At 39.1% G+C, this 19,623-nt stretch overlaps 1 protein-coding gene across 1 annotated transcript in view; it reads left to right on the top strand.

Moving 5' to 3' along the window:
• The window catches only part of Gbe1 (glucan (1,4-alpha-), branching enzyme 1), a 255,772-nt gene that overhangs the window by 46,692 nt on the left and 189,457 nt on the right, over positions 1-19,623 (top strand). Inside the window, exon 2 of the mRNA NM_028803.4 lies at positions 218-387. Within this exon, the coding sequence (NP_083079.1) occupies positions 218-387 (170 nt within the window). The remainder of the gene's footprint in view (positions 1-217; positions 388-19,623) is intronic.

A 19,623-nucleotide genomic window follows, 5' to 3' on the forward strand; every position in this document is an offset into this window, starting at 1 on the left:
ATATTATTTGTGGCCTCTTTCATGCTTCAGAGACACAGTTGAGTAGCTGTGACAAAGAGACCAGATGTCTGCCAAAGCCTCTGCCCTATTGCGGGAAATTTTTGTGAAGCTCTGGTGGAGAGTAATTTTATTTTCTTGCTGATTCGACTATGTTACTTTCCTTTTCTTGGAAGCCAAAATTTCTAACCTCTTTTTTTCCTTTTGTACTTTTTCAAAGGTATAAGAAGTTTAGCCAGGTTTTGCATGACATTGGAGAGAATGAAGGTGGGATCGATAAGTTCTCCAGAGGCTATGAGTCATTTGGCATCCACAGATGTTCTGATGGTGGCATCTACTGCAAAGAATGGGCCCCAGGAGCAGAAGGAGTTTTTCTTACTGGAGAATTCAGTAAGTATTTTTGAAAGCATTGAGGATATTAATATTTTATTTTTCTGTCATGAAGACTTAATTTGCATGTTTAATTATATTAATATTAATGATTCAAATAGTTATCAGACTTCCCAGCGAATGTCATAGTATTCACTAAATATTTTACTTCATGTGGTCTAATTGCTTCTGCTATCTTGTAATATGTGTATTCATGAATCTTTCTAGAATACAGTACACAAAAAAATAGCAAGATGTGAGGAAAATAGTGTTGGAAAGAGGACTGCAAATTACTCAGTATGGCTGTCATGTTCTAACAAAAAGGATACAATATTGCTAAAAAAATTTGGCATAGATAATCTCATGAGCCTTTGCAGTCACTAGCTGGTATCACATTTCTTGGATCCTTTGTAGTCTTATATTGCTTTTGAGTCCTCAGTAAAAGTAGACATTCAGTCTACTAAATAGGGACCTCCATCACTCAGATGCTGTTTGTCTTTGTCATCTTCATCTTTCCTTTCTTTTGTCATCTGTACTGTTGCCTATACTAGACAAAGTTAAGTCTATAAACAAAGTACAATATCAAGAAATAAGACTTCTTAGCTTGTAGTCTAGTTGTTGGAGGGAGAACCAAAACAAAAAACAAAAAAAGAAAAGAAGAATAAAAAAACAAAACAAAACAAAGACCATACCAAGAGAAGCCACGCCCACTGCCCCCCAAAAAGCTCCTGTAAGACAGCCTACCATGCTTTATGTCTAGAGAATAAGCAAATACTACAATAAAAAGGAAGAAAGCTATCTTTTGAAAGTGAAATAACTGGATAAAACAGACATTGTCAAAAAGTCTTTGATATCAGCAAAAGAAACATGAAAATGATTATAATCTTTAGTACCATAGAGGAATATAATATTTCAGATTTGATATTGTCAGAATAAAATGTTTTGTATGATGTGTTAATCTATTTCTAGGCAGTCCGGAAATACCAAATGTATAGGGATAGGAAATAGACTATTGTTGTCAGGGGATGAGGGCACAAGGGTATTATCTGGAATAAGAAAAGTGTTTTAAACCACAGTTACTATGCTGGTTGTATTAGTTAGTTTTTGTTGCTGTGTTAAAGACCATCATCAAAAATGACTTTTGCAGAAAGAGTTTATTTGGTGGTTTGTGGTAGTTTGAATAGGTTTACCCCTCCCCCCTCCATCCCACCTAGCCTCATGTGTTTAAATGCTTGGAGCACTGGGAATGCACTGTTAGGAGGTGTGGCCTTGTTGGAGGAGGCGTGTCACTGTGGAGGGTTGGCTTTGAGGTCTCCTATGCCTGAGCTCTACCAGTGTGGAATCAGAGTCTTTTCTTGGCTGCCTTTCAATGAAGATGCAGAAGTCTCAGCTCCCTCTCCAGCTTCATGTCTGCCTGCATTCTTCCATGATTCATTCCCACATGATGATAATGGACTGAACCTCTGAAACTGTAAGCCAGCCTCAATTAAATGCTTGCCTTTATAAGAGTTGCTTTGGTCATGGTGTCTTTTCACATTGTAGGGGAGGTGTTGCAGCAGATGTCTAGAGTAGGAAGGTGAAGATTGCATCTTCAACCATAGGAAGAGAACAGAGTAGAACAAGAATGGGAGTTACAGTGAGAGGAGGAGGGAGAGAATGAATTAGAAGTAGGGTGAGGCTATAACCTCTAAAACCTGTCCCCAGGGGTATAATTCCTCCATCCTTAACATCTGATAATTCCTCAGGCAGCACTGCTAACTGGGGTCTCAAGTGTTCAAATAAGTGAGCCTCTGGGGACATTTCTTATTCAAACCACCATTGGTGATTATGTGACTGTATTAATCAAATTATATAGAACTATACACAGGAAGTAGCTTTTTTCTGCACATAAGTTATAGCTTAAAGAAATGAACAAAGCCAAATGTGGTCATCCAGGCTGCCTGGATCTAGGGATGCTTGCGTTTGAAATCTGACTGAAGTGGTGAGGGAATGAAGAAAAGACAGAGACATATATCAATGCATAGAAAAGCTGGGGTCAGGTGGGTTGTAACTGCTCTGATGGAGTGGGGTCAACTACAGCAGCAAATTGGAACTTCAGCATGTTTGTTCTGTTCAACCCAAGGCCAGGCTGCTGTCATACAGCAGGAGAAAGTTGGAGTTGCTACGTCTTACACACACTGGTCTATTGTTGGCTAGCACCTATATTTGCATTCATTGTCAACATTAACACTCAGAGCAGAGGAAGTCTTTGCCAGTTGCTCTGAGCTTTACCCATGTGGGGAAGGCCTGGCCATTTTCACGTGGATCTGAGCCATTCATTCTTGACATGACTGGCTCATTTCAAACAACATACAGTCACTCAAGACGTCACTAGCTCAAGACTTTACTCATTCCCTACATCATGACCTTAGAATCCCAGCATTTAGGAGATGGAGGTCATGGTCCTTTATGAGTTTGAAGCCAATCTGGGCTACACAGTGTGCTCCAGATCAGAGATATCTAATGAGACCTTGTCTTGAAAATTAAAAAGAAAAAAAGACTTTAAGCAGAAGTTTTAGGTTTCATCTAAGGCTGTACTGTCTTAAGAGAAATAAAATTCATTATCCTTATATAATTCACAATTTTAATGTGCTATACAAGAACACTTTAATGAGTTTTTGTAATATTTTATTTAGCCTAATATATAAAGGTATTATAAAATTAACATATATTGGGTTTAAAACTCATTAACAGATATTCTCCTTTTGTACTATGGCTTTGGAACCTGAATATGGCAAATTTGATTTCAGATGCTGACATTTCATGAGAAGAACTTAGCACATATTTTAATTTAACAAAATTGCTGGTTCAACAGTAGATTTGCAAACCTGGAATTTTTTTCAACGTAGTTAAACTTTTCTCAGTAAATGACTTGAATAACAGTTTTAAAATATTAAATTTAATAAAACAATACAATTAATGGAAATGAAATTAGTGTAAAATTCAGTGTCTCAGTAGTATTAATTAACCTCATTTCTAATTCTCAATAGCCATATTTGGTACTGGATCTCTTATTAACATTTATTTATTTATTTATTTATTTATTTTTTAATTCAGTGCTGAGAATTGAGCTCTGGGTCTCATCCATCCATTCTCTGTCCCATTTTGCTCCACCTACCCTGCACTCAATTTTATTGATTCTTTTTGTTTCCATTTAGAATGGAGTATTCATTGAGAGTATTCGAGTTTAGAGCCCCCCCCATTTATTTATTTTGCATATGTGTGTGCATGCTGGTGAAGGCTAGATGGTATCCTGCAGCAGTTAAATCTCTCCTTCTACCATTGGGTCTTTGGGCTTCTACCACTTAGGTCCAAAGGCTTGGTGGCTCCCTTACCTACTGTACCATTCTACTGGCCCTCAGGTTAAATTTTATATAATATCCCTACTCCCAAAAGTAATGTAAGAATTTCAACTAAAATGATACTAATATTTTATTCTCTGAAATATTTACAAATAGAATATTTTTTAATAATTATCAAAATGTCAGTAAGAAACTGAAAGATACATTCTGAAATTGTACTTATTACAAATGTTGATTTATTAAAACTACCAGTGGTGTTTGAATAATTAGATTTAAAATGTTTTAAGTATGGTGTTTAAGTTAAGTACATTTAACTATTAAAAGTACAATGATTTAAAAGTTTTTGTAAAGTGAAATTAAAATTAATGTGGTACATATTTCAAAAAATACTTTTTTTTTTGTTAATTTGTGTGTGTGTGTGTGTGTGTGTATGCGTGTGTGTGTGTGTGTGTGTGTGTATGCGTGTGTGTGTGTGTGTGTGTGTGTGTGTGTGTGTGTGTATGCGTGTGTGTGTGTGTTCCTCAGAGGACCAGTTGTCGTAGCCTCTTCTTTTCTTCCTGGGATCTAACTCAGCTTGTCAAGCTTGGTGACATATTGCTCTGTAGTCATCTGTATTGTAATGGGAAGAAGTCCTGTGTTAACTTTTTTCCTTTTGTGTTGAATTGAGTTGTAAAATCCCACCTTTCATGAAGTTGTGTTGTCTAATTTTAATGCTCTCCATATCCTGGAGATAGCATTTACCCAAATGTTTTTTGATCAACCAAAAGTCACTTAATGATTAAGGTAGCGAGGACCCTCATATTTAATAAATAAACCTCATTTTTTTTAACTTCAGTAGAATATCAATACAAATGAAATTGTGACTAAAAGCAGTCAAGACTAGACACTATTTTAGAGATATTCAAAACTCAAACCAACTCTATTTTAATAAATGGGGGAGGATATATTTTTTTCTGCACATCATTAAGTGGCCTCAGGGTCTCTCTGTGAGAGGTCTCAATTGCCTTTGTCACTAAAGAGCTGAGTGTGGTAGCGTACACCTGTGGTTCTAGATGGGAAGTTGGTGACTTATCTGGATGACTCACTCAGATGCTGTCTCCAAACCACAAAATGAAACAAACCAACAAGCAGCCCAACCAGCACTACCAGCACCTTAATCTGAGATATAATTCACTGGGAGCTGTCTTGTCTGCTTTGGTGTCTCTGAATGAAGTCTCCTGCACTGAATGAGCGCGGAACCTTTATAAATCAGAGCAGAGAGGCACTTATGGGCCAGCCATTCATTTAAAAGAATAGTTATTTAAGGGATTGTATGAATTATAAGGAATCATGAGTCTAAAACACAGAATTTCTCTGCTGCTGATAATCTGGCTCAAAATACATTCTTAAAAAAAAAATTATGTAACAACGCCCCTACCCTGACATAACAGATTCTGTTTTGTTTTGCCTTTTTCAATAAATATTATCTTTTTTATACCCCACACAGATTAATTAATTTAACAAGAAGTTATTACCCCCCCCCTTAGCTTTTTTCAATACAAAGATTATTAGAAATTTTTTTAAAAAGTTTTTTGGTTACCTCACTACAATCAATTTTAAATTTGTAAACCTAATAAAATGTTGTTCTAGATGGCTTTGATGATGAAGATCGTTTTTTTTTTTTTAAAGGAATTCATGTATATATGACTTTGTTCTTAACCAGCAGATAAACTGAGGCAGCAGCCAACTCATCTGTTCTGTGGAATTAACTAACCTTCAGCCACACACTGATCATTTTAAATTTCTCTGTATTTTCCTTTGTCATGCAGCAGAGAGTTGACTTGAAACATAGCTTCTTAACCTATTTTCTGGGATTAATAAAAACAAAACAAAAGAACTGCAACATCATTCTGCTTGTTTATTCATTGTAGTAATTAAAGAATGCTATTATACTGATTTCATCCTGAAATTTCATAGTTAATATAGAGCCAAGCTATAAAAATAAGCAACAAGGGCTGGAGAGATGGCTCAGAGCTTAAGAGCCCTGACTGCTCTTTTAGAGGTCCTGAGTTCAATTCCCAGCAACGACATGGTTGCTCACGACCATCTGTAATGGGATTTGGTGCCCTCTTCTGGTGTCTCTGAAGACAGTAACAGTGCATCCATAAATACAATAAACAAATATTTTTTTTAAAAAGCAACAAAAGATTATGCTTCTGCTAAGTGATAAAGTATTATATTTAGTTGACAAAGAAAAAAATATGCCAAATTATTTTTCTCTACATGGTTAGCTGTTGTGATAATTTTTGAAATTAAAATTAAAAATTTCTTTTTTTTTTTTGGGTTTAATCTTTATGTTTTTATTGTACATGCTCACTGTACACGATACTATGCTTTCATAAAGCATACGTTGTTTGCCCCCAATACCTGAACCCTCCAACCTTGCATTGTCGCCTGTATTTCACTTAGCCACATTCTTCCTCTGCTTTTACTTTCCTATCATACATACAACTCTCTTTTATGTATTTACATAAAAAGCAAGCATCAAAACCAAAAGAAAACACTGAGCCGGCCGGTGGTGGCACACACCTTTAATCCCAGCACTTGGGAGGCAGAGGCAGGCAGATTTCTGAGGTAGACTTGAGGCCAGCCTGGTCTACAGAGTGAGTTCCAGCACAGCCAAGGCTACACGGAAAATCTCTGTTTTGAAAAAACAAAACAAAACAAAACAAAAACAAAACCCAAAACCCAAAAACCAAACCAAAAGAGAGAGAGAGAGAAAGAGAAAGAGAGAGAGAGAGAGAGAGAGAGAGAAGGAGAGGGAGAGAGGGAGAGAGAGGGAGAGAGGGAGAGAGAAAGGGAGAGAGGGAGAGAGGGAGAGAGGGAGAAAGAAAGAGGAGAAAGGAAGGAAGAAAGGAAGGAAGGAAGGAAGGAAGGAAGGAAGGAAGGAAGGAAGGAAAAAAAAAAACACTGAGTATATATATGCCTTTCAGAGTCTGTCATGGTTCTCTTAACATAATGGTCGCCAGTTCCACCCATTTTCCTGCTAATGACATAACTTCCCTTTTTTTTTTTTTTTTTTCCATTTTTTATTAGGTATTTAACTCATTTACATTTCCAATGCTATACCAAAAGTCCCCCATATCCACCCACCCCCACTCCCCTGCCCACCCACTCCCCCTTTTTGGCCCTGGTATTCCCCTGTACTGGGGCATATAAAGTTTGCAAGTCCAATGGGCCTCTCTTTCCAGTGATGGCCGACTAGGCCATCTTTTGATATATATGCAGCTAGAGTCAAGAGCTCCGGGGTACTGGTTAGCTCATAATGTTGTTCCACCTATAGGGTTGCAGATCCCTTTAGCTCCTTGGCTACTTTCTCTAGCTCCTCCATTGGGAGCCCTATGATCCATCCATTAGCTGACTGTGAGCATCCACTTCTGTGTTTGCTGGGCCCCGGCATAGTCTCACAAGAGACAGCTACATCTGCGTCCTTTCAATAAAATCTTGCTAGTGTATGCAATGGTGTCAGCGTTTGGATGCTGATTATGGGGTGGATCCCTGGCTATGGCAGTCTCTACATGGTCCATCCTTTCATCTCAGCTCCAAACTCCGTCTCTGTAACTCCTTCCATGGGTGTTTTGTTCCCAAATCTAAGGAGGGGCATAGTGTCCACACTTCAGTCTTCATTCTCCTTGAGTTTCATGTGTTTAGCAAATTATATCTTATATCTTGGGTATCCTAGGTTTGGGGCTAATATCCACTTATCAGTGAATACATATTGTGTGAGTTTCTTTGTGAATGTGTTACCTCACTCAGGATGATGCCCTCCAGGTCCATCCATTTGGCTAGGAATTTCATAAATTCATTCTTTTTAATAGCTGAGTAGTACTCCATTGTGTAGATGTACCACATTTTCTGTATCCATTCCTCTGTTGAGGGGCATCTAGGTTCTTTCCAGCTTCTGGCTATTATAAATAAGGCTGCTATGAACATAGTGGAGCATGTGTCCTTCTTACCTGTTGGGGCATCTTCTGGATATATGCCCAGGAGAGGTATTGCTGGATCTTCCGGTAGTACTATATCCAGTTTTCTGAGGAACCACCAGACTGATTTCCAGAGTGGTTGTACAAGCCTGCACTCCCACCAACAATGGAGGAGTGTTCCTCTTTCTCCACATCCTCGCCAGCATCTGCTGTCACCTGAATTTTTGATCTTAGCCATTCTGACTGGTGTGAGGTGGAATCTCAGGGTTGTTTTGATTTGCATTTCCCTGATGATTAAGGATGTTGAACATTTTTTCAAGTGCTTCTCTGCCATTCGGTATTCCTCAGGTGAGAATTCTTTGTTCAGTTCTGAGCCCCATTTTTTAATGGGGTTATTTGATTTTCTGAAGTCCACCTTCTTGAGTTCTTTATATATGTTGGATATTAGTCCCCTATCTGATTTAGGATAGGTAAAGATCCTTTCCCAATCTGTTGGTGGTCTTTTTGTCTTATTGACGGTGTCTTTTGCCTTGCAGAAACTTTGGAGTTTCATTAGGTCCCATTTGTCGATTCTCGATCTTACAGCACAAGCCATTGCTGTTCTGTTCAGGAATTTTTCCCCTGTGCCCATATCTTCAAGGCTTTTCCCCACTTTCTCCTCTATAAGTTTCAGTGTCTCTGGTTTTATGTGAAGTTCCTTGATCCACTTAGATTTGACCTTAGTACAAGGAGATAAGTATGGATCGATTCGCATTCTTCTACACGATAACAACCAGTTGTGACAGCACCAATTGTTGAAAATGCTGTCTTTCTTCCACTGGATGGTTTTAGCTCCCTTGTCGAAGATCAAGTGACCATAGGTGTGTGGGTTCATTTCTGGGTCTTCAATTCTATTCCATTGGTCTACTTGTCTGTCTCTATACCAGTACCATGCAGTTTTTATCACAATTGCTCTGTAGTAAAGCTTTAGGTCTGGCATGGTGATTCCGCCAGAAGTTCTTTTATCCTTGAGAAGACTTTTTGCTATCCTAGGTTTTTTGTTATTCCAGACAAATTTGCAAATTGCTCCTTCCAATTCGTTGAAGAATTGAGTTGGAATTTTGATGGGGATTGCATTGAATCTGTAGATTGCTTTTGGCAAGAAAGCCATTTTTACAATGTTGATCCTGCCAATCCATGAGCATGGGAGATCTTTCCATCTTCTGAGATCTTCTTTAATTTCTTTCTTCAGAGATTTGAAGTTTTTATCATACAGATCTTTCACCTCCTTAGTTAGAGTCACGCCAAGATATTTTATATTATTTGTGACTATTGAGAAGGGTGTTGTTTCCCTAATTTCTTTCTCAGCCTGTTTATTCTTTGTATAGAGAAAGGCCATTGACTTGTTTGAGTTTATTTTATATCCAGCTACTTCACAGAAGCTGTTTATCAGGTTTAGGAGTTCTCTGGTAGAATTTTTAGGGTCACTTATATATACTATCATATCATCTGCAAAAAGTGATATTTTGACTTCCTCTTTTCCAATTTGTATCCCCTTGATCTCCTTTTGTTGTCGAATTGCTCTGGCTAATACTTCAAGTACTATGTTGAAAAGGTAGGGAGAAAGTGGGCAGCCTTGTCTAGTCCCTGATTTTAGTGGGATTGCTTCCAGCTTCTCTCCATTTACTTTGATGTTGGCTACTGGTTTGCTGTAGATTGCTTTTATCATGTTTAGGTATGGGCCTTGAATTCCTGATCTTTCCAAAACTTTTATCATGAATGGGTGTTGGATCTTGTCAAATGCTTTTTCTGCATCTAACGAGATGATCATGTGGTTTTTGTCTTTGAGTTTGTTTATATAGTGGATTACATTGATGGATTTTCGTATATTAAACCATCCCTGCATCCCTGGAATAAAACCTACTTGGTCAGGATGGATGATTGCTTTAATGTGTTCTTGGATTCGGTTAGCGAGAATTTTATTGAGGATTTTTGCATCGATATTCATAAGAGAAATTGGTCTGAAGTTCTCTATCTTTGTTGGATCTTTCTGTGGTTTAGGTATCAGAGTAATAGTGGCTTCATAAAATGAGTTGGGTAGAGTACCTTCTACTTCTATTTTGTGAAATAGTTTGTGCAGAATTGGAATTAGATCTTCTTTGAAGGTCTGATAGAACTCTGCACTAAACCCATCTGGTCCTGGGCTTTTTTTGGTTGGGAGACTATTAATAACTGCTTCTATTTCTTTAGGTGATATGGGACTGTTTAGATGGTCAACTTGATCCTGATTCAACTTTGGTACCTGGTATCTGTCCAGAAATTTGTCCATTTCGTCCAGGTTTTCCAGTTTTGTTGAGTATAGCCTTTTGTAGAAGGATCTGATGGTGTTTTGGATTTCTTCAGGATCTGTTGTTATGTCTCCCTTTTCATTTCTGATTTTGTTAATTAGGATTTTGTCCCTGTGCCCTTTAGTGAGTCTAGCTAAGGGTTTATCTATCTTGTTGATTTTCTCAAAGAACCAACTCCTCGTTTGGTTAATTCTTTGAATAGTTCTTCTTGTTTCCACTTGGTTGATTTCACCCCTGAGTTTGATTATTTCCTGCCGTCTACTCCTCTTGGGTGAATTTGCTTCCTTTTTTTCTAGGGCTTTTAGATGTGTTGTCAAGCTGCTAGTATGTGCTCTCTCCCGTTTCTTCTTGGAGGCACTCAGCGCTATGAGTTTCCCTCTTAGAAATGCTTTCATTGTGTCCCATAGGTTTGGGTACGTTGTGGCTTCATTTTCATTAAACTCTAAAAAGTCTTTAATTTCTTTCTTTATTCCTTCCTTGACCAAGGTATCATTGAGAAGAGTGTTATTCAGTTTCCACGTGAATGTTGGCTTTCCATTATTTATGTTGTTATTGAAGATCAGTCTTAGGCCATGGTGGTCTGATAGGATACATGGGACAATTTCAATATTTTTGTATCTATTGAGGCCTGTTTTGTGACCAATTATATGGTCAATTTTGGAGAAGGTCCCGTGAGGTGCTGAGAAGAAGGTATATCCTTTTGTTTTAGGATAAAATGTTCTGTAGATATCTGTCAGGTCCATTTGTTTCATAACTTCTGTTAGTTTCACTGTGTCCCTGTTTAGTTTCTGTTTCCACGATCTGTCCTTTGAAGAAAGTGGTGTGTTGAAGTCTCCCACTATTATTGTGTGAGGTGCAATGTATGCTTTGAGCTTTACTAAAGTGTCTCTAATGAATGTGGCTGCCCTTGCATTTGGAGTGTAGATATTCAGAATTGAGAGTTCCTCTTGGAGGATTTTACCTTTGATGAGTATGAAGTGTCCCTCCTTGTCTTTTTTGATAACTTTGGGTTGGAAGTCGATTTTATCCGATATTAAAATGGCTACTCCAGCTTGTTTCTTCAGTCCATTTGCTTGGAAAATTGTTTTCCAGCCTTTCACTCTGAGGTAGTGTCTGTCTTTTTCCCTGAGATGGGTTTCCTGTAAGCAGCAGAATGTTGGGTCCTGTTTGTGTAGCCAGTCTGTTAGTCTATGTCTTTTTATTGGGGAATTGAGTCCATTGATATTAAGAGATATTAAGGAAAAGTAATTGTTGCTCCCTTTTATTTTTGTTGTTAGAGTTGGCATTCTGTTCTTGTGGCTGTCTTCTTTTTGGTTTGTTGAATGATTACTTTCTTGGTTGTTCTAGGGCGTGATTTCCGTCCTTGTATTGCTTCTTTTCTGTTATTATCCTTTGAAGGGCTGGATTCGTGGAAAGATATTGTGTGAACTTGGTTTTGTCGTGGAATACTTTGGTTTCTCCATCTATGGTAATTGAGAGTTTGGCCGGGTATAGTAGCCTGGGCTGGCATTTGTGTTCTCTTAGTGTCTGTATAACATCTGTCCAGGCTCTTCTGGCTTTCATAGTCTCTGGTGAAAAGTCTGGTGTAATTCTGATAGGCCTTCCTTTATATGTTACTTGACCTTTCTCCCTTACTGCTTTTAATATTCTATCTTTATTTAGTGCATTTGTTGTTCTGATTATTATGTGTCGGGAGGAATTTCTTTTCTGGTCCAGTCTATTTGGAGTTCTGTATGCTTCTTGTATGATCATGGGCATCTCTTTTTTTATGTTTGGGAAGTTTTCTTCTATTATTTTGTTGAAGATATTAGCTGGCCCTTTAAGTTGAAAATCTTCATTCTCATCAATTCCTATTATCCGTAGGTTTGGTCTTCTCATTGTGTCCTGGATTACCTGGATGTTTTGAGTTAGGATCCTTTTGCATTTTGTATTTTCTTTGACTGTTGTGTCGATGTTCTCTATGGAATCTTCTGCACCTGAGATTCTCTCTTCCATTTCTTGTATTCTGTTGCTGATGCTCGCATCTATGGTTCCAGATCTCTTTCCTAGGGTTTCTATCTCCAGCGTTGCCTCGCTTTGGGTTTTCTTTATTGTGTCTACTTCCCCTTTTAGTTCTAGTATGGTTTTGTTCATTTCCATCACCTGTTTGGCTGTGTTTTCCTGCTTTTCTTTAAGAGCCTGTAACTCTTTAGCAGTGCTCTCCTGTAAATCTTTAAGTGACTTATGAAAGTCCTTCTTGATGTCCTCTATCATCATCATGAGAAATGTTTTTAAATCTGGGTCTAGATTTTCGGTTGTGTTGGGGTGCCCAGGACTAGGTGGGGTGGGAGTGCTGCGTTCTGATGATGGTGAGTGGTCTTGATTTCTGTTAGTAGGATTCTTACGTTTGCCTTTCGCCATCTGGTAATCTCTGAAGCTAGCTGTTTTAGTTGTCACTGTTAAGAGCTTGTTCTTCAGGTGACTCTGTTAGCCTCTATGAGCAGACCTGGAGGGTAGCACTCTCCTTAGTTTCAGTGGGCAGAGTATTCTCTGCAGGCAAGCTCTCTTCTTGCAAGGCAGGTACCCAGATATCTGGTGTTCGAACCAGACTCCTGGCAGAAGTTGTGTTCCACTCACTAGAGGTCTTAGGATCCTGTGTGGAATCCTGTGTGGGCCCTTGCGGGTGTCAGGCGACTCTGCTGGCAAGGTAGCCCGGGGCTCGAGTCTCGAGTCGAGCGGAAGGGACTTGTGCCCCAGATCAGGCCCGGGTAGCCTGCTTCCCTATGTACCGCAGTCTCAAGTTCCGCGCGATTGGATTGGGGCAGGCACTGTGATCCACTCACCAGAGGTCTTAGGGTCCCGTGGGGAGTCCCGTGTGGACCCTTGCGGGTGTTGGGCAAGACTCTGCTGGCAAGGTAGCCCGGGGCTCGAGTCTCGAGTCGAGCGGAAGGGACTTGTGCCAAATTAAAAATTTCTATACTTAAAAAAGAAGTAAAGAGACTATAGACTATTCTACATGGTACAGTCTAGAGTCCTAGTAAAGCAGGGCCTAAGTGGGTGTGTCCCAAATTCAACAATGAAAGTAACATGAATGGATGGCTAGATTAGTAAAGGCTGGACTATGACTTATGCGTATAGGGCCTGCCTAGTGTACCTAAGACTCAACATCAGAGCTCAGAATGGTAAGAAAAGGGTATACAATCTTTAATTTTATTCATCTTTTTAAAAATACCTTCATGCAGTAATTCCAGTCAGTGTCTTGTTTTGTAATCTATTTGGAATCCTACAACTCTCTACATTTGTTTATTTCAGGGCTTAGTCAGAATTTTGTGTTTCTGTCTGACCTGAGAACATTTTATCTAGAACTGCTTTGAGAAAACAAACATAAATTCTTTAATTTCTAGACAGATACCAGGTACCAAAGTTAAATCAGGATCAAGTTAAAGATCTAAACAGTCCCATATCCCCTAAAGAAATAGAAGCAGTTATTAATAGTCTCCCAGCCAAAAAAAGCCCAGGACCAGACGGGGTTAGTGCAGAGTTCTATCAGACCTTCAAAGAAGATCTAATCCCAGTTCTTCACAAACTATTTCACAAAATAGAAGTAGAAGGTACTCTACCCAACTCATTCTATGAAGCTACAATTACTCTGATACCTAAACCACAGAAAGACCCAACAAAGAGAACTTCAGACCAATTTCCCTTATGAATATCGATGCAAAAATACTCAATAAAACTCTCGCTAACTGAATTCAAGAACATATTAAAGCAATCATCCATTCTGACCAAGTAGGTTTTATTCCAGGGATGCAGGGATGGTTTAATATACGGAAATTCATCAACGTAATCCATTATATAAACAAACTCAAAGACAAAAACCACATGATCATCTCGTTAGATGCGGAGAAAGCATTTGACAAGATCTAACACCCATTCATGATAAAAGTCTTGGAAAGATCAGGAATTCAAGGCCCATACCTAAACATGATAAAAGCAATCTACAGCAAACCAGTAGCCAACATCAAAGTAAATGGTGAGACGCTGGAAGCAATCCCACTAAAATCAGGGACTAGACAAGGCTGCCCACTTTCTCCCTACCTGTTCAACATAGTACTTGAAGTCCTAGCCAGAGCAATTCGACAACAAAAGGAGATCAAGGGGATACAAATTGGAAAAGATGAAGTCAAAATATCACTCTTTGCAGATGATATGATAGTATATATAAGTGACCCTAAAAATTCTACCAGAGAACTCCTAAACCTGATAAACAGTTTCTGTGAAGTAGCTGGATATAAAATTAACTCAAACAAGTCAATGGCCTTTCTCTGCACAAAGAATAAACAGGCTGAGAAAGAAATTAGGGAAACAACACCCTTCTCAATAGTCACAAATAATATAAAATATCTTGGCGTGACTCTAACTAAGGAAGTGAAAGATCTGTATGATAAGAATTTCAAGTCTCTGAAGAAAGAAATTAAAGAAGATCTCAGAAGATGGAAAGATCTCCCATGCTCATGGATTGGCAGGATCAACATTGTAAAAATGGCTTTCTTGCCAAAAGCAATCTACAGATTCAATGCAATCCCCATCAAAATTCCAACTCAATTCTTCAACGAATTAGAAAGAGCAATCTGCAAATTCATCTGGAATAACAAATACCTAGGATAGCAAAAACTCTTCTCAAGGATAAAAGAATCTCTGGTGGAATCACCATCCCTGACCTAAAGCTTTACTACAGAGCAATTGTGATAAAAACTGCATGGTACTGGTATAATGACAGACAAGTGGACCAATGGAATAGAATTGATGACCCAGAAATGAACCCTCACACCTATGGTCACTTGATCTTCGACAAGGGAGCTAAAACCATCAAGTGGAAGAAAGACAGCATTTTCAACAAATGGTGCTGGCACAACTGGTTGTTAATATGTAGAAGAATGCGAATCGATCCATTCCTCTCTCCTTGTACTAAGGTCAAATCTAAGTGGATCAAGGAACTTCACTTAAAACCAGAGACACTGAAACTTATAGAGGAGAAAGTGGGGAAAAGCCTCGAAGATATGGGCACAGGGGAACATTCCTGAACAGAACAGCAACGGCTTGTGCTGTAAGATAGAGAATTGACAAATGGGACCTCAAGAAACTGCAAAGCTTCTGTAAGGCGAAAGACACCGTCAATAAAACAAAAAGGCCACCAACAGATTGGGAAAGGATGTTTACCTATTCTAAATCAGATAGGGGACTAATATCCAATATATATAAAGAACTCAAGAAGGTGGACTCCAGAAAATCAAATAACCCCATTAAAAAATAGGGCTCAGAGCTAAACAAAGAATTCTCACCTGAGGAATACCGAATGGCTGAGAAGCACCTGAAAAAATGCTCAGCATCCTTAATCATCAGAGAAATGCAAATCAAAACAACCCTGAGATTCCATCTCACACCAGTCAGAATGGCTAAGATCAAAAATTCAGGTGAAAGCAGATGCTGGCAAGGATGTGGAGAAAGAGGAACACTCCTCCATTGTTGGTGGGATTGCAAGCTGGAAATCAGTCTGGCGGTTCCTCAGAGAATTGGACATAGTACTACCGGAAGATCCTGCAATACCTCTCCTGGGCATATATCCAGAAGATGTCCCAACCGGTAAGAAGGACACATGCTCCACTATGTTCATAGCAGCCTTATTTAAAATAGCCAGAAGATGGAAAGAACCCAGATACCCCTCAACAGAGGAATAGATATAAAAAATGTGGTACATTTACACAATGGAGTACTACTTAGCTATTAAAAAGAATGAATTTATGAAATTTCTAGGCAAATGGATGAACCTGGAGGGCATCATCCTGAGTGAGGTAACACAATCAGAAAAGAACTCAAATGATATGTACTCATTGATAAGTGGATATTAGCCCAGAAACTTAGTATACCCGAGATATACAATTTGCAAAACACATGAAACTGAAGAAGAACGAAGACCAAAGTGTGAATACATTGCCCCCCTTAGAATTTGAAACAATCACCCATGGAAGGAGTTACAGAGACAAAGTTTGGAGCTGAGACAAATGGATGGACCATCTAGAGACTGCCATATCCAGAGATCCATCCCATAATTAGCCTCCAAACGATGACACCATTGCATACACTAGCAAGATTTTGCTGAAAGGACCTTGATATAGCTGTCTCTTGTGAGACTAGGCCGGGGCCTAGCAAACACATAAGTAGATGGTCACAGTCAGCTATTGGATGGAGCACAGCGCCCCCAATGGAGGAGCTAGAAAAAGTATCCAAGGAACTAAAGAGATCTGCAACCCTGTAGGTGCAACAACATTTTGAACTAACCAGTACCCAGGAGCTCTTGACTCTAGCTGCATATGTATCAAAAGATGGCCTAGTTGGCCATCACTGGAAAAAGAGGCCTATTGGACACGCAAACTTTTTATGCCCCAGTACAGGGGAATGCCAGGGCCAAAAAATGGGAATGGGTGGGTAGGGAAGTGGGGGGGTGTATGGGGGACTTTTGGGATAGCATTCTAAATGTAATTGAGGAAAATACGTAATAATAAAAAATATTTTAAAAAATAAGAAAGAAATTGTACTAAGTTGGTATTTAAAAGGAAGGATTTGAGTTTGGAAATACCACTGAGTTCCATAATGAGGCCCCTTCTCATGGTTCCATGGGAAACAAAGATGCTCTCTTGATGTTTCCTGCCTGGCTTGCGTTGGGTCCTTCTTTACAAACGTGATGCATCTCTACCGTGTTCAGCGCTACAGTCTAAAGAGAAGATGCACCTTCAAACGCTAAGAAATTACCAAATCCATTTCAGAAGGAGTCAGACCTCATAAAATTAATATAGTTAGCTTTGTCCAAACCGAGGAAGACCTAGCTAGTACCATTTATTATTATTTTTAAACAATTTAATTTATTATTTGTGTGTGTATGAGCTTTAATGTGGCGTGTGTGTGTGTGTGTGTGTGTGTGTGTGTGTGTGTGTGTGTGTGTGGGGCTGGACTACAGTCATCTGGAATCTGTTTTTTCCTTCTGCCTTTGGATCTGGGGAATCTAATTTAGGTCCTCAGACTTGAGTGGTATTCAGTTCTACCTGTTGAGCCATCCTGCTGGCCTGCCATCTGTGTTTTAAAAACTTCTTGACAAAGAACTTCACATTTTACAAAGTACATCTATTTTCTTTATTTGAGGGAAAGTAAGACAATTTTCTCATTTTCTTTCACCCACTTTAAAGGGGCACGCGTGCAGGGAGCTGGCAGGTATGGTAACAACCTGAAATGGTACTTGCAATGCTATTTAGACTAGGGCACTGTAAAAAATATTGAAATAACTTCAATTATTAAAGTTTTTTTTTTGGCTATCATGTCATCTTCCTAATTTTATGTGTGATCTAGAATAGATTCCAAATTCTACAGTAGTATAATTGATTCAGCATTATAGCTTGAGGGGCACTGTCCCGTAGTGACTATATTGATTAGTTTATAACTATTTTATAAATCAAACACTGCAATTCTGCCATCACTTGCTTTTGTATTAGCTTCCTTTCCCTAATCTAAGATGGTTGACTGTCAGCTCCCACTACAGTGTGGTGTCTTATAGACAACTCCAACGTTTGAGCAGCTTATAAAGACAAAGCCTTGCAGATCCACTCACATTGGCTTCAGTAGTCAGCTGTGTCTCTGCCCTGTGTGTGTGATTCCTTGAAGAATCCACGATAATGGAGAAGCATCTCCTTGGGACATTGCTGATCTCCAGAAAGATGGGTAGTCAGGGTCGGGGGCGGCGGGGGGGGGGGGGGGGAGAGAAAGATCAGTGGAAGCATCCTGGGGTGGCTCTAAAAGCTTTGACTTAGGTGCCAAATGTGATTTGTACTTAGCCTTCATCACCATATTCCAGACCAGCCTTATGTCAATGAGGCATCCTTAGAGGATGGATAGTGTTTCACAGAGATACTCAATAAATTAGGGTCAGGAATACAGCCACCTGTCCCTTAAGGACAAGGATACAGCTACAGTTTGTTATAACCATTGGTTTCCTGTTATCTTGTTTCCATGGGAACACCATAGAATGTACCTACCCAGATGGAGACTATGAGATCACTATACTGTATTATCTCAGGGAACACAGGTGCATGTATATTTTAGTTGTTGAATGAAATGTCATTGTATAGCACATGCCTGTATATGATCCTAGAAAACAGTCACACTTTTGTATATCACGTATCCATTTTGCAGATTTCACTATAGTCTCTGACTTTAATTTTTTTCTGAGGGAAGGGAGTTGGACTGGCAGGAGAATGCTCTACTTAGATTGTTTAGAAGTTTCTTGGTTTCTGACTTAGGGGTTCCAATAGAGCTTCGAAGGAATTCTTTGCCTGGTATATTCTCAACTCTGCATAAGTTTCCTGTGCATTTTTACGTGGCTTACCTTCAGTTTGCTTACTGGAGTTTTGATGTTTCTCTAAAGCAGGGTTTTAGGACTATTCTGGGAAGTGCTTGGCAGAGGGGTGGCAAATTGCAAGCTAGGTCAGGAAAGCATTAAAGGGCTGCTTACCAAAACAGTGTCCCTGCTGAGAAATGTCCTCTGTAACAACTGCAACTCCAAAATAAGCAATCAGCAAAGAGGCATTTTGTAGAAAGTTCTCAGTACCTCCTCTCACTTTCCCAACTTGATGCTGGTTCTATAGCCCCTCTTCTGTTTATTGGATTGAGTGCATTTGCTTCTGTTTATAGACACCCTGTAAGTAGTGGCCACTGACTGCCACAGAACCGTGAGCCCCGGGAGTGGATTTCTTCCTTCCTGTTACATGCATGCAGTGTGCGTCTACCTCTTGCCTCTTGTGCATCCTGTGAAGTGCACACTCCCTCCCATCCACCATCCTGTGAATGATAATTCTCTTCATTACAATTCCGTGCCATAATATTATAGGAAATGATGAGCTATGCGTATGACAGAAAATAAACTCGTGTGGTATTAGCAAAGTCTGAACAAGGATAACTTGGAAGAAATAAATTATGTGCAGGTGAGATGAGAGAAGATATACATTTAAATGAATTTTAAGTGCTTCCCCCCATCCCATACATCTTACACCTTTCATTCCACTGTAATTGAAATGGACCCGGAAGCTGTGGAGCTTGTACTGACTTTATTGTTTCTGTGAAGCAGGGCAGCTCACAGTCCACCTGAAAAACCTGGTTTCAGCTTTCCATCAGAAGATGGGTGGACCTATGTTTATGTCCATATTTTCTCTTAAAAAGATTTATTTGTATAAATCGTATATGTATAGACACATGTCTCTGTTTTCCTTGTCCCGTTTTTAACTAATATTTTTATTCCATGTACAGTTTCAGACTCCAGTTGGGCTAGATCACAGAGTCTGGTTGGAATGCTTAATGGGATTATATTTGTGGAGATGCATCCTTCCTAGGATTTTAGAAGATTGCTGTTAGAGACCTTAATGCTTGAAGGGAGATTTTGAACTGCATGACATAAGTAGTAATTTTCTATCACCAGATTGCCTTTTTTGTAAAAATCCTCTTAAAATTTTATGCTGTGTGGATAAGATGGCACTTCCTGTTAGTTTTAAAGTTTTGATATTTCACTGGGATGTGTGCTCTGTAAACTTTTAAAATGAATTTTTA

This window comes from Mus musculus, chromosome 16 (genome assembly GCF_000001635.26).
Source record: "Mus musculus strain C57BL/6J chromosome 16, GRCm38.p6 C57BL/6J".
Taxonomy (NCBI): Eukaryota; Metazoa; Chordata; class Mammalia; order Rodentia; family Muridae; genus Mus; species Mus musculus.